Source organism: Martes martes (genome assembly GCF_963455335.1).
Source record: "Martes martes genome assembly, chromosome: 9".
NCBI lineage: Eukaryota > Metazoa > Chordata > Mammalia > Carnivora > Mustelidae > Martes > Martes martes.
In genome coordinates, this window is record NC_137896.1 from 5,806,401 (window position 1) to 5,820,964 (window position 14,564).

The following is a 14,564-nucleotide window of genomic DNA, read 5'->3' on the forward strand; positions in this document are numbered from 1 at the left end:
TCTACCCTTTGAGAAACGCCAGGCTGAGCGTGGGCCCACTGGGAGGGTGGGAAGGCCCCTCCGTGGTGCTGCCGGGGCTGCAGTTCTGGAGCTGGGCCGGCCTGTGAGCATATCCCCTCTGACAACTGGGGACATGACTTAGTAGGGTAGCCACCAACCAGAGGCAGGGAAGAGGGACAGGTCAGGGAGCCCATGAATTATGATGGGTAATCAGGTAGGAGAGGCAGCCAGAGGGAGTGGCATCTGAGCCAGGCTTGAGGGACAAGGAGGATTGAAAGGGTGGAGGCAGGGACGGCAAGAGGTCCCCGTAGTCCAGGGAGGGAGCAGCAGGAAACATGGCAGCACAGGGGGCAGGCACAGGGCTGCGTGACTGGGTGGTGGAGGGGGAACCAGGAGTCAGGATAGGGGGGTGGTTAGGAGAAGGTGGTTAGGAGCATGAAGCCAGCACTGGAAACTGTCCTATGTGAGTTCTGTCGTAGGCTCCGGACATCCAGGGCCGGAGCGCAGTCCAGCGCATGGAGCTGGAATCTTGGGTGGGTCCTCACCCTGGGGAATCAGCTGTTGCGTCCACAGTAGTTCACGGAAGTGGGTACAGCTGGCCTGGCACCTTTCAGGGTTCACTAGAGCTGCAGGTGGTCAGGACAGAGGAAGTCTTCAAATTCTATGTCCATAACTGCTTCTGACCATGTTTTCAGTAAGATGCAAAGAGCTTTACACGAGGGGTAAACTAGTTCTTTGCAAACTGATTTTACAAGCATGGGTCTTAATTCTCTGAGGGAATGTTTGCTTAATAGAATCCCTCATTTCCAGCCATGGGGGATCAAGCCTGCTGCCCCTTCAGTACCCCTGGTAGAGGCTTCCTTTGCTCCCCTTGTTATCTGGCTCCCAAGGGACACCTGGCAAGTTATTAAAATTTATTACTTTGGAGTTATGGCACGTATATAAACTTTTTTATAAACTTTAAAAATAAGGACGCAAATACATCTAGGCTGCACGGGTAATTCTGTTCACTATCGGTTCGCTGTTGGCCTGGAAATGAGCAGGTGCCATGAAAGGAGCCGGTGTATCCCTTTCTGATCTCATGTACTATGTGCTCCTAACACATAAAGCTACATATCTGTTTCTAGCTGCCATCATCTCCTTGACCAAAGAGGGTGAACTTGACCTTGGAAATGTTGAAGTTCCTGAAAACTAATACAGAGCTATACTTTCATGGCTGACCTTTGTCTAGTCAGGAACTAAATACTAGAAATGACTAACTACTTCCATGTCAGCTTTGGTGACACTGTGACAGAAGCTTCAGAACACAACTGAGTAAAGCTGCAGGTGTCCATCCGGTTAGCCCCCTCGGGATAAAGGAGCTTTTCAGTCTTGAGTTAACCAACTTTTACATTCCCAAAGTAGTCTTTCATGCACCATCCACCCAAGTGATAGTTAATATGTTAAGACCAACATGACCAGTGACACCAGCTAAACTTCTGTCATTTCCCCAGAATCCCACACGAGCAAAGAAAGTAGCTCATTGTAGTAGCGCACCATTAACAAACCAGTCACACACAGTGCCGCTTCCTAATCAGCAACAGTTACGGCTTAACCAGACGAGGAATCCAAAGTTCTTCGTACGCTACAAAGATGTTTATTTGTTTCGGGGAATTTAAGCGGCTCATTTGGTCAAATACAAAATCGGGTGAACAATGGCTTACATTTTTAAAATAGATCATGTTTTTTTCCCTAGTTCCATAAAAACAGTGTAAATACAAGCATTCTGTACATCTTGCTGGTGAAGTCACATATTCCCTGATCCTTTGATCTCCTCATCTTCTCCAGGTTCTCTGTTCTGCTGGGGCCACTGGCCACAGGAGTGGAGTGGAGGTGGGGCTTAGAAGAAAAGGCCACGGCTGTTTGGTTTGGTGACTGGTTTTATTGCTTTCCTGTCAGTCCACTTCCATTCCTCCAAACGTGGAGTCAAAGTTTAAGATTTCAGCCCTTAAACCTGTAGGACTCACTGTCAGCTTTTTTTTTTTTTTTTTTTTTTTGCATAGGCATTACTAGGGATCTGAGTGGTAGGGAGACTGTTGGGAAGGTGGTTAGGAGCATGAAGCCAACTGTCCTTGGAATTAGATCTCAGAAAGGCAGTTCCAACTTGAAATCGATAAAGCCTTTTGGCAATGGGCTAATTGCTTTAAAAGGGTGGGGGGGGGCAGAATCCACTTTTAACGATCTTACAAGTGGAGAATTTGTTCCATAAAGCTTCTTGTAAAAGTTAACTGAAGTAATGGACATAGGTTACGAAGGCTTAATCAGGGAACGGTCAGCAGCCAGGTGGTAAAACCATGATGGTCAATTTATAGTTCCTTTAGTCTTCTGATTGTCCTTTCTGTAATTAACCCTCCCCCCACAAAGTGGATCTCCCTCGACCAGGGTGGCAGGGCAGAACTGGTTGAATCGGGGGTCCCAGTGTGGACTGTGCTATGGGTGGATACAGCCCTGAAGGGAGCATTACATGAATCCCACAGAAAGGCATTCCCTCCAGTCTGCCTGCTCCTAAGTCTGGCAGGGGGTGCGTGGGAAGCTCAGGTCAAACTTCCTTTATCAGGTAAAACTGGCTCAACAGAAGGTAATTACACCTGCCCGCCCCCTCCCTCCCCGGCTTGTATTAGGTTGTAGTATTTCCCAGCTGCCTCCCTTTTACAGCAAGTGCCGCTCATTTTCCTTGTTAGAGAGTGATATAAAATCTTTTTCTACATAACAATTTCAACTCAAAAAAATATAAGTAGCAACACAATGGAAACATGGTGATGATAGTTCTGGAATGTCTGACGTTTGAGAGATAGAGGGTTAAGCAAAGATTGTCTTAGCTTTCCATGAGGGCAGTGTCCAAGCTCACCTGTGGATAAGGCCGTCAGGAGCCACATGATGCCATTACTACTGAACAGAATTTCCATCTTTCACCCCAACAGAGACAAATGACCCTGACCTACTTCAGTGAAACTTGAGAATGTCCAGACTGGAAGGTGTTTTAGCATCAATGAAACACACCAGAGATACTTGGTTATTCTTCCTCCCTAAAAGAAGGGTAATGAACGTCAAAGCGTTGATGCTAATTTAGATCCCGATTACATATTGTTAAGTCTTAAATTCGGCTTCATTAATGGTAACACCGGCAGCTGCTTTGCAGCATACTGCTTATGAAGCTGCAGGCGGCCTGACAACAGATATTGGAGGAAGAGGAATTTTAAAAACCGGCTTAATGAATCGCTGCCCTTTAAGAATCTGAGCGAAGATTAACCCCTGAGGGCTTTTGCAGACTAGAACCTCAACAGTGATCTTCCAGAAGGACCATTTGTAGGCGAACAGTTTTGTTTGAGATGACAACGCAATTTGTGACGTTTCGCTGACATTTTAGATTACATGTACAAACCCTATAAGGAACAGCTTTAACAACATTTGTAAAGCAAAATAATTATAATTATTTAAAAACCTGAATTTTGTTGCTAAAGGGAAAACTTATTCATGAGAACATAGCAATTAGCTTCCTGTCCCCACCCTACTCCTAACCCCCCTCGCCCCCCTGGAAAAGCTCTATCCTAAAACTAACCCCAAATTTCTATTTAAAAGAAACAGGTTTGAAGCGTTCATCAAGGCTTTGCAGCTGGAGGTTTAAAAAATCCCACTTTGCGAAAATATCTGACGATGAAGGGCACGGACACTAAGGTGATGCTGATTCGCACGGGGGCAAACAGCTTGTGGATGGCGTAGGCCACGACGAAGGTGCTTGTGCCTGCTGCCATCTTCGACTGCACCAGTGACTCTTTAAATCCGAGTTTGAGCAGGATTGCAGACATGTCCACACCACTGCAGAAGGAGACCATCAACAACAAAAAGGATTACCACAAGGGGTTAAATTAGGTGATCGATGTAGCTCTAAGATTTAAAGTTTTTTTTTTTTTTTCAGATTTTATTTATTTGACAGAGAGAGAGAGAGAGAGAGATCACAAGTAGGCAGAGAGGCAGGCAGAGAGAGGGGGAAGCAGGCTCCCTGCTGAGCAGAGCCCGATGCGGGGCTAGATCCCAGGACCCCGAGATCATGACCTAAGTCGAAGGCAGAGGCTTAACCCACTGAGCCACCCAGGTGCCCAGATTTAAAGTATTTAAAAAACATGCTGGAAGCAGCTAGACGAATACACATTCATAGGAAAAATGTTCTCATTCGCAAAGAATCCTACATGACCGTAAAGAACAAAGAGATGTTCCTGCCAGAGCTCTTACCTTGAAACTACCATGTAAAATATCCCCAAGGAGATCAGAGAGATTCCGATGTGCAGCGACACGCCGACGGCACCATACTCTTGGAAAATCTTTCTCAGCTGCTGTGACTTGCTTTGCTTTTCCTCCTCCGAGCTGCTGACAGGAGGGGCTGGCGTCGCAGTGATCTTGCTGGGGTTCTGCGCACAAACAGGAAGGGGAGATGTTCTCGGGCAGCAGCAAGGTGGTTAGTGGCCGTCAGCTTTCATATCACGCAGTGTTCCACCCTCCCTCCTGCCCAGCGATGGACCAGTTACTCCCCGCCTCCTCGGTCAGCTGGTGCCCACTTCGTCACTGAGCACGCTGAAAGGCTAGGTACTGGGTATGATCAGCAGAACGATGGCCCCCAAGATCTCCAGGTCCTAATCCCCAGAACCTGTGACTATGTTACCTTACATGGCAAAGGGATTTTGGAGATGTGACTAAGTATCTTGAGATAGGCAGGGCATCAGGGATTTTCTGAGTAGGACCAATGTCATCACAAGGGTCTTTATCAGTGAAGAGAGGGAGGTGGGGGTCAGGGACGATGTGACTACAGTAGCAGGGTCAGAGATCTGAGGAAGGGGCCACAGGCCCATGAATGCATGTGGCCTCTAGATGCTGGAAAAGTCGTGAAATGGATTCTCCCTTAGAACTTCCAGAAGGAACAAGCCCTGCCCATGCCTTTGGCCCAGTGAGACCTGTTTTGGACTTTGGGCCTCTAGGCCTGTAAGATAATAAATGTGTGCTGTTTGAAGCCACTGGATTCCTGGTAAGCTGTTAGAGCATCAACAGTAACTAAAACCTTGGGGCACACACATTTGGGGACACTGACGGTGCTTTACTGAGCACTGTCCCCCAGCCAGGCAGAACTCAGATGCTTCTCTCTATCTGCTGTCGGCTTCCATCCTCATGACCACCCTCTAGGTAGATACTGTTTTGTTCCCCCCACTTTCCAGAACAGCAACACAGGCATAAAGGCCAAAGAATTGGCCCAAAGTCACCAAAACTAGAACCCAGGTCACCGGGGTCCACAGCCTGAGCACGTAACAACCATCCTAGACTCCACAAAACAAGGACAGCGTGTGCAAAAAAAAAAAAAAAGGAGCAGAAGCTACGGTATATTTACTACCAGAATCAAGGTTTTCCCTGGAGATCTGAGCAGCTACAGGAAGGGCCAAGTCCTGGGCCATAAGTGCACTGGCCTGAATTTGCACAGAAACTAGCCACTGGACGTGGCTTCTCTTAACATTTATCGAGCACCTACATGGCCTGGAATGTTTGGGAGAAACAAAAAACCCAAGAACGCTGGATTTCTTTTAAAAAAGTCTCCTCAATATGGAGAGTGCCTTTTTTTCTGAAAAGATCTCTAGAATCCTAATGACCTGTCTCAGAGCTCTTCCTGGGAGGAAGTATCTGGGTCAATGAGCTCCAGTTTCTGCCTTGTAGCACGATGGCTTTTTCTTTGTATTTTTAGAGCAGGCTGCACCCGAGCAGCATTTCAAAGGCAAGAGGGAGGAGTATGACGCCCAGAGTCCCTGGGAGGGAGGCTCAGGACTCCCCCAATGAAAATGAAACAACATAGGGGCTCAGAGCAGCACCTCCAAACCTCGCAAGGCTCCCCAGAGCCGCAGGGGACCTCCCAGCCCTGCCCTGCTTCAGGAGCCCCCGCCCCGCCTGTGGGGTGGGCCAGGGTGGGGGAGCTTTGCTCATGGGCTCCCGGCAGGCTCAGGTGCTGCTGGTCCACTTGTATCTGTATCCAGGCGCCCAGCATCTGATTTCGTATTCTGGGGAGAGGCCTGGGCGCTGGGATTCGTTATCAGGTGTCCAGAGTTGCCAGGTAAACCCCTGCTTACCAATCCTGCCTCACCTTGCCAGGCTTTCCCCCTTCAGCATGTTCTCCAGGGGGGGCCTTGACCCAATGTGGGGCTCGAACTCACAACCCCGAGATCAAGAGTCGCGGACTCCACCGACCGAGCCAGCCAGCTGCCCCTCGGAGAGTGCATTCTGCTAGGCAGTAGCGCATAACTTCCTTCGAAAGGTTCCGGGGAAACCACCTGTGTCCTCAGGTTAGGTTCCCCTCTACTGAGCCAGGTGCTGGGCTTAGCGCTTTAAAGGTGTCATTTCACAAAAACCCTCACGGTAACCCCCATGATGTGGGCACGTCTGTGGCTGCCACTTTGACAGGTGGGAGAAGGAGGTTCGGGGAGGGGGGAGGAGAGTGGCGAGCTGGCCAGCCCCAGGGCTTCATGTCCTGTAAGAGCTGGACACTCTGAAAGTTCTGGAACACTTTTCCAGGACGTCAAGGCTTTGGCGGGGAGAAGGAAAACCAGTCAGTCTCCTGAAGGTTGGCCAGCACGTGTGACTTCCCCTTTTCTTCAAAGCTTTCGCCTGCCTCTTCCTCCCACCCGCCAGAATGGCAGCTCAGAACTCAGGTTCTTTCTGATAAACACGGCCCCACCCGCCTTTGGCCGCCGAGCAAGCAGTGCCGATGGGAGAGCTGCCAGACGTCAGGCCCTGATAGGACAATAATCTACAATCCCCAGTCCAAGTGCCACACAGCGTTCTGAGGCTGAGGAGGGAGAAAGCCCCTTTCATTTCCCACCCTTGACACTTGGCCCGACCAAACTTAATTATGCCCCATCTGTCCATTCACCAGAGCCCAGTGGAGCTGTCTCTGTTGAGGGCTCTTTTCTTTACAACCTCTATTTTGGCAAAAGGCCTTTTGGCCACAAAAGAAAAATAAAGAGGCAGCCAGACTTCCAGCCACAGAATGACCCGCATCTGCTGCAAACAATGGGAGGGATAAAATATTCAGACACAATGGACCACTTCCTGGTAGTGGGTTCTTTGTGAACCCAGAGTTAGAATCTTGGGACAATTTTCTTCCTTTTATTGTGGTAAACGGACTGAACCAGTCCATTTTCTTCCTAAGCCTGGAGGAGACTGAAGAAGCTAAAATAAGGGAATTTCTGAGGGGGTGGCTTGCAAGGAATGGAAACTTTTCAGACATTCACGTCTTTGTGAAATATTCCCCCTAAGTCCCTGTGCTATGTCATCAGGCACTTCCCTGGGTTCCTGTAACATGATACGGGCCCTGGTGTCTGGACTCAGCCAAAGTGCCTTTAGAAATCCTTGTGTGTGCCTGTGCGATTGCCACCCCCCAACCCCAAGCCAAATGGTTATTAAGGTATAAAAGGCTCTATCAGAAGGGGCAGGAACGTTCCAAGAACAGAACGTTCGAAGAATAAAGCAAAGATGTTGCTCACGAGTTGCTCACATTGGTTGGAGTACCGCCTGTTTTCATTCATTCAGTAATAATAATAATAATATTAAACACAACACTACATTGTATTTATTTTGTACCAAGCACTCTTCTGAGTACTTTGAAAATATTAATTCAGATAATCCTCACAACAACCTTGTGAGATAGGCACTGCTATCATCCTCCCTGGACAGAAGAGGAGCCTGGAAGCCCAGAGAGGTTGAATCACTTCCAGAGGGTCACACAGGAATTACCTGTCCAGGGTGGGATGGAAACCTACTGGGTCCAAGGCTTTTGCTCTTAACAACTATGCTGTGCGTCTCACTTATTCAGGGATAATTGCTCTATGAGGGGTGCTGCTCTAATTGGGGGGACAGAATAATGAATGAAAAAGAACTCTACCCTCAGGGGGCCTATGGTCTAGTGGGGGAGGGTAGCGACAATAAACAGAAAAGTATCAGGGCTGCTAGATAGGACAAGTGCAATGGAGAAACACCACAGAGGGGAGGCAGACTGGCAGGACTGTCGGGAGGGATGCGGCCAGTTTAAGGTCATCAAGGAGGGGATCCCTGAAAAGGCAGCACATGAGCAAGAACTGACAAAAGACACGGGGGCTCAACGAGAGCCAATCGTTTGCCTAAGATTTCCCTCCCGTAGTGTAAGTGTAGGCAGGCTGGGCTGCTCTGCGAGGTGACATGACACGAATCAGGTTAAGTGAAAGGGGCAGGATTCTCCTGTGGCTTTACCTCCTTCCTCCTGATTAGAGTGGAGACCCCACTGAAGGCAGACATGGGAAGTTCTCTCAGGTACTTAATTAAAATCCTGGCATGTTTGGAGACCCTAGCTGCACTCCGTCCTCCCAATGGCCAAAAACAAGGTGCCTGTGGGTAGCCAGGAGCAGCTGACAGGGGAGATCCCTGCACCTGCTCCCAGGCCCCAACGGCGATGTATTTTCTCAAGAAGATGACACTTTGAGTAATGAGCATCTTTTGCCCTAACATCCTGTTAGGTTCTGACCCAACTTGGATCCTTCCCATCTACCAGATAGCAGGAGAAACAAGCACAGCTCGTGGGGCCCCGTGATTTATACATTTATTGAGACAGGAACATCAATAGCTAACATTAATTTGGAATGTCCCCGATGGCAGGTTTCACACTCATGCTCTGAGAAATGTGAATTATTACCATCCCATTTTACAGACGAGGAAACTGAGAAACAGAGAAGTGGGGGAATCTGATCAAGGCCACAGAACGATTGAATAGACAGGAATATGGGGAGTCTGAGACCATACTCGTTACTACTATATGCACGTATCATGCCCACACATACGCATGTTCACGCATGCTCACACACACACACCCCTGCCAGTGCCAGGGCCTGTGCTGGGGGCAAAACTGATGTGGCTCATGGGACAGATAAGCAAGTTAGGAGACCATTCCAGATGATGACTGCAGAGAGAATCCACACCCAGGGGGCTGAGGGAGGCCAGTGGAGGCACCCAGAGCATCTCTGGTGGTCAGGAAAGGCTTCCTGGAGGAAGAGACAGAGGGGCTGATCCATAAAGAATCACCAGGAGGCAGCCAGATGTGTGTCGAGGGCTCAGGGTTTAGAGACAAGATCTGTTGCCGTTCAATGGGGGAGCAGATGGCAGGAGGCATGTTAAGGGTGTGAGTCAAATCTCTATGCAACATTCATTCAGGAATCTCCACCGGCACTGTGCTCCGGCCTGCTTCAGCTCATTGGAATCGTCCCCCAACTCTTGTTGGGAAGCCGCTATCTGTAGCCCTTTGAAAGGTCAGCAAACAGGTTCAGAGCCTTCATCCTACGTGGGGTGAGGTCACAGGCTAGTGACTGCAGGCTCAGGGATCCCATCCTTAAGCAAAGAAAGGGACTGCAGGAGGCCAGGTTCTGCGTGTTCCAACTGGTCAGTCCTGTGTCTCCAGACTGCGCTACTTACTGTTTTCCTTTAAGGAGACACACTTCAAAAGAAAAGAAAAAAAACTTAAAAACATTTTTTTTAAAGAAAGTCCGGATTACCTTCTGAAGGGAAACCAGTTTCACGTATCATATAAAGAAGGTAACCAAGATGAAATAGGACCGAAGACCGTGTTTCTTGCCTGAGTCTCCCCCGAAGCCCTGCAGGGAGGCCTGCTCTTTTGCTTAGATAACAAGGGAGTAGCAGCAAGTGATGGGGGTGTTCAAGACAGCAGCCCCCCCCGGAGCCGGTCTCCTCGGCCCGGTGTGGAGGAGGATCCGGCGCTGCTTGAAGGGGAAACAACTCTGACAACCATGTGAGCACGCTGAGAGCAAGTCCAGGCCCCAGTTACAATTCTCTCGGCTACCGCCACGGTGCCGGCCCACACTTTGGGAACCTGGGGCTCTGCCAGAGACTGTGACCTTGGGCAGATAACCAGACCTCCCTGAGCCTCAGTTTCTCCAGCTGTCAACTGGGAGGATCGCTTCCTTGGCTTGTAGGGATTGGGGTCTCGGGAACCCTGGGGGGGTGGGGGTGTCTAGGTCTCGGAGAGCTGGACAACTAAAGCTCTATTTTGGCGGAGATGGACCGGGATCCGGGCGCCCGGGGGCCGGGATGGGGGTGGGGAGGCTTACCTGGCGGCCGCGGCTGTCCCCGCCGACCGTGCGCAGCAGCGGGGCTTCGGGCCCGGGCCGGAGCAGCGGCAGCAACAGGGGGCGCGGCGCACAGGGGGCTGCGGCGCCCAGGAGCCAGGAAGCGCGAGGCCGGACCCGGGCGCCCACCCTGCCGGCGGGGCCCAGGAGCGCCAGCAGCCCCGCCATGGCGCGCGGCGAAGCGCTGTCGCGGGCGCAGCGGACCGGAGGGGAAACGAGCGCCGGTGGGCGGGGCCCGCCGGAGCCGGAGCCCGGAGCGGCGTGGGCGGGGCCGGAGCAGCGCGATCCCTCCCTGGCCCTGCCCACCGGCCCCGCCCCTCCGGAACCGCAGGCGGGGTGGGCGGGGGCGGAACGGAGCTGGCCCTCCAGACCCCGCCCCCCCCGGAGCCCGAGGCGCACGCGGAGTGGGCGGGGCCGAGCCGCGCGATTCCTCCCAGGCCCCTCCCCGCCCCGCCCCACCCGAGCTCCAGCCTCTAGCAGAGTGGGCGGGACCGGACCCCGAACGCCAGGCAGAGTTCGCGGGGCGGGAGATTCGTGCCTTTTCCATATCCTTGGAGTTTAGGCGGTGTCGACTCGGCTGTATTCTTTTGGTTACAATAGAGTCAGAGGACAGCCGAGATTCAAGAGCGAGGGGTTAGATTCCTCCGACGTGATGGAAAGTGGCGAGGTGACCTGTGGAAGGCTTCTGGGATGGGAAATACTGTTGTGACCATCTTTGAGAGATGCAATCTGCCACAGTACTCAATAACTATTAACTGATGATAATGATAATAATAATCTTTGGTCTCCATTCTACAGAAGAACTGAGTTTCAAAGAAATGGTGACTTCCCTGAGGCATCTTCATACACTTTTCTTGCCTAACATCTTTAGCATTTTTTGGTTGAAACTAGAGGATTCTAAATGTTTCTAGATCTTCGCTATTTTAGGCAGAAAATAATTTAGCACAGGGAATTAGTGCTTGGAAAATAATTGGAAAATCTAGAGGAGTGGGCACTAGGCTCTTCCCCAGGAAAGACTGCCTGGACACAGCAACACCGGCCAGCCACAACCGGGAAGGTGGGCATCAGGAGTTGGCCAGTGGAATGAATGTGCTCTAGAACTCACTGCCACAGCTCTGATCCAGGGTTCAGGACTGCTTTCCAGCTCCCACAGAACAGGTCACCGGACCCTGGAAAGGCAGTTAGGCTGCTGTCTCTGCCACAACTGCTTGTCCACACCCATGGCCTGGCGACCGGCACCTGAATTCTGTTGCAGAAAACCCCCAATCTCTGCAAACTTGTTCAGCAGCAGCAAAGAGCTCAAACCACAGGAAGATGCCTCTGCTCCGTTTCCGCCTTCAAAATATTGTGCAAGCGCATCCAATCGGCAGAAATGAATTCATATCCAGAAGCCCAGCTGCAAAGGAGTCTGGGAAACTTCGGCTTTTCTCCCAGGAAGGTTCTGGAAAGAGATGGGATCAGTTTGCCCAAACTCAGTAGGACAGCAAATAAAAACCCTTTCTAGAACCCCCCACCCCACCTCCCACCATGAGAAGCCCCTTCTGTCTCCCGGGCTAGAACGCTGTCTGTCACATGATCACTCTTAGTTGCAAGGGAATCTGGCAAAAGGAAGCAGAGTTGGCAAAGCAGTACTCGCATTGTCTTCCTAACACAGTTGAGGTTCCATTGGCCGAGAACATGTTATTCATCTGCTCTGGGGTCGGGGGCCTGTGATTACTCATGTGGCTTGTTTCTATAGAAATGTGGGGGATAGATTCCTGAGCCCAGGCAGAGGGACTGTGTTAAAATGGAGAGTGGGCAGCGTTTGGGAGCAACTGCTGAGTTTTCTCCCAAGGCATATTCTCTGATCATACCTAAGTCTTCCTGTGGACCAGAGCATTTTTATTCCCATTCTCTTTCTCTTTCAGATGATGCAATGACTGTTCCAAATGTTTTTGGCCTGTCTGGAGTCCTCCCATCTGTTTCTGTCCCTTTTCCCAAGGCAAAACCAACCACCCCAGCCCGTCCATCGTTTCTTGTGTCCCTCTCTGTTCATTTCCAATCAGCATTTGTTATTCTGATGACTCTGTGTGCCCGCTGCTGTGCTGGCAGCGAGCGACACAGTGACGGGAAGGTCTTGTTGTTGTAGGATTTGGTGGTTAGCCTCATGGCTTTGGTGCAGTCCAGGCCTGGCTTAGAACCTGGCTCTGCCACGAACCTTTGCTAAGCGACTCCAACGAAGTCTCTGCTTCTTTCCTTGTAGGAAGTGGGAGTAAGAGCACCCATCTCAAAGGGCACTGTGAAGGTTAAATGTGATGACACATTTCAGGGCTTGTAGAACTGGGCCTGGCATGGAGTAAGGACTCAAGAGATGAAAACATGGCTGGTAGTTCTTCCTTTTTTTGTCTACTCAGCTCCCTCTTTGTATTGAGGAGTGCACCTCTTTCCCCGTCGTAGCTTGGGAGTGGCTGTCAAAATCTCAGTGCTCCACCTGCCCTCTGGTCGGGCTGGACCACAGGATCCAGGTGTTGCCAAAGTATGCATTGTCCCTGCTATTGAAAAGAATGGGTTCATGCTGCAGATGCTGGAGAGGATGCGGAGAAGGGGGACTCTCCCACACTGTTGGTGGGAATGCAAGCTGGCACAACCACTCTGGAAAACAGCATGAAGGTTCCTCAAAAAGTTGAAAATAGAGCTACCCTACGATCCAGCAATCAAACTATTGGGTGTTTACCCTAAAGATACAGAGGTAATGATCTGAAGGGGCATGTGCCCCCGAATGTTTATAGCAGCAACGTCCACAATAGCCAAACTATGGAAAGAAGCTAGATGTCCATCAACAGATGAATGGATAAAGAAGATGTGCATATATATATATATATATATATACACACACACACACACACACACACAGGAATACTATGCAGCCATAAAACCCCCAAAATCTTGTCATTTGCAATGACGTGGATGGAACTAGAGGGTATTATGCTAAGCAAAATAAGTCAACCAGAGAAAGACAATTATCATATGATCTCTCTGATATGAGGAATTTGAGAGGCAGGGCTCGGGGCGGAGGGGAGATTGTGCGAGCAAAGGAGGGAGAAAATGAAATAAGATGGTATTGGGAGGGAGACAAGCCATAAGAGACTCTTATCTCACAAAACAAACTGAAGGTTGCTGGGGGTGGGGGAGGGCAGATGGGGTGACTGGATTATGCACATTAGGGAGGGTATGTGCTATGGTGAGTGCTGTGAATTGTGTAAGACTGATGAATCACAGACCTGTACCCCTGGGGCAAATAATACATTATATGTTTGGAAAAAAGAAAAAAGAATGAGGTCATGCTGTATAATTGTATTATAACATGACTCTTTTTACTTCTATGTCACTGTTTTCTTTCCTGTTGAAACCACGATAGTGGAATATTATTTAAAAGCGGCAGAGTATCCTAGAGTGTTGATGTGTCATGACTTATGTAATCCAACCTCCTAGTAATGGATGTTACGGGCTGAATGCTTGTGTACCCCCTCCAACCCACCTCTTCAAATTCCTGGGTTGAGCGTTAAACTTTGCTAAGACAGTATTCGGAGAGGAGGACTTGGGAGGTAAATAGGGTTAGGTTAGGTTACAGCATGGGCTCTCATGACAGTATTAGTGCCCTTATAAGAAGTGGAAGAGACCCCGAGCTCACTCTTTGGTTGCCGTGTGAGGCCACAGCAAGAAGGCTGTCAGCAAGCCGGGAAGGGGGCTTTCACTAGACCCTGTCTGAGCTGGCACCCTTCCAGCCTCCAGAACTGTGAGACATAAACTTCTGGGGTTTAAGTCCCCAGTCTCCCAGTCTGTAGCGTTTTGTTATGGGAGCCCAAGCAGACTAATATAGATTATAATGGACATATATAGGTGAATTCCTTTTTTTTTTTAATAACTCAGACTTAATGGCCAAGTCTCCTAGCCCTTTTTTCAATACCCATTATTTGTAAGGTCTTGCAGCAACAGATCCTGTTAGCAACCCTCTCCTTGAAACAATCTCATCCGTTCATTTACTGGCTTACTCACTGTGTACTTACTGGGTACTGATGACGTGTGCGGGGTTTGCCGCCATCACGCGGTGCCTGCTGATTCCTGTCCCTCCGTGAGGCAGGGTCTTCGGAGGCAAACAGGTCAGAGGTGAGTTCTGGACCATTAACCATGTGTTCTGGAGGAAGGTATGCAACCTCCTTGAGCCTCAGGTTTCTTTTTCTGTAATGTGGAAATAACAACAGTGCTTCTGTGGCTTCCTGGAAGGATGAAAATTCACCATGCACGTGGGTGCATGGTGGGGGTGGTGTAAGTGCCCCAGAGGCTTCACTCCCCAGCCCCCTTCCCTCCATCTCAACCAAAGTGGCTTTGCGGGGGATAATGGAAGAA

At 50.0% G+C, this 14,564-nt stretch overlaps 1 protein-coding gene across 1 annotated transcript; it reads right to left on the bottom strand.

The window, feature by feature from the left end:
- Window positions 1–1,618: 1,618 nt before the first annotated feature.
- On the bottom strand, window positions 1,619–10,402 carry FAM210B (family with sequence similarity 210 member B). The gene is made up of 3 exons (XM_080812587.1): window positions 10,161–10,402; window positions 4,270–4,445; window positions 1,619–3,855 (listed from the first exon to the last, which is right to left on the bottom strand). Exons 1-3 carry the CDS (start codon window positions 10,344–10,346, stop codon window positions 3,639–3,641), a joined length of 579 nt encoding a protein of 192 aa, XP_080668713.1. The 5' UTR covers window positions 10,347–10,402; the 3' UTR covers window positions 1,619–3,638.
- Between the last annotated feature and the right edge of the window lie 4,162 nt (window positions 10,403–14,564).

Bases quoted from the DNA above. Each gene is read 5' to 3' on its own strand.
- FAM210B (XM_080812587.1), bottom strand. From the start codon at position 10,346: ATGGCGGGGCTGCTGGCGCTCCTGGGCCCCGCCGGCAGGGTGGGCGCC. The intron at 4,446-10,160 runs GTAAGCCTCCCC...GTTTGTGCGCAG, and splicing joins GGGACAGCCGCGGCCGCCAG to AACCCCAGCAAGATCACTGC. The intron at 3,856-4,269 runs GTAAGAGCTCTG...CTCCTTCTGCAG, and splicing joins TTTTACATGGTAGTTTCAAG to TGGTGTGGACATGTCTGCAA.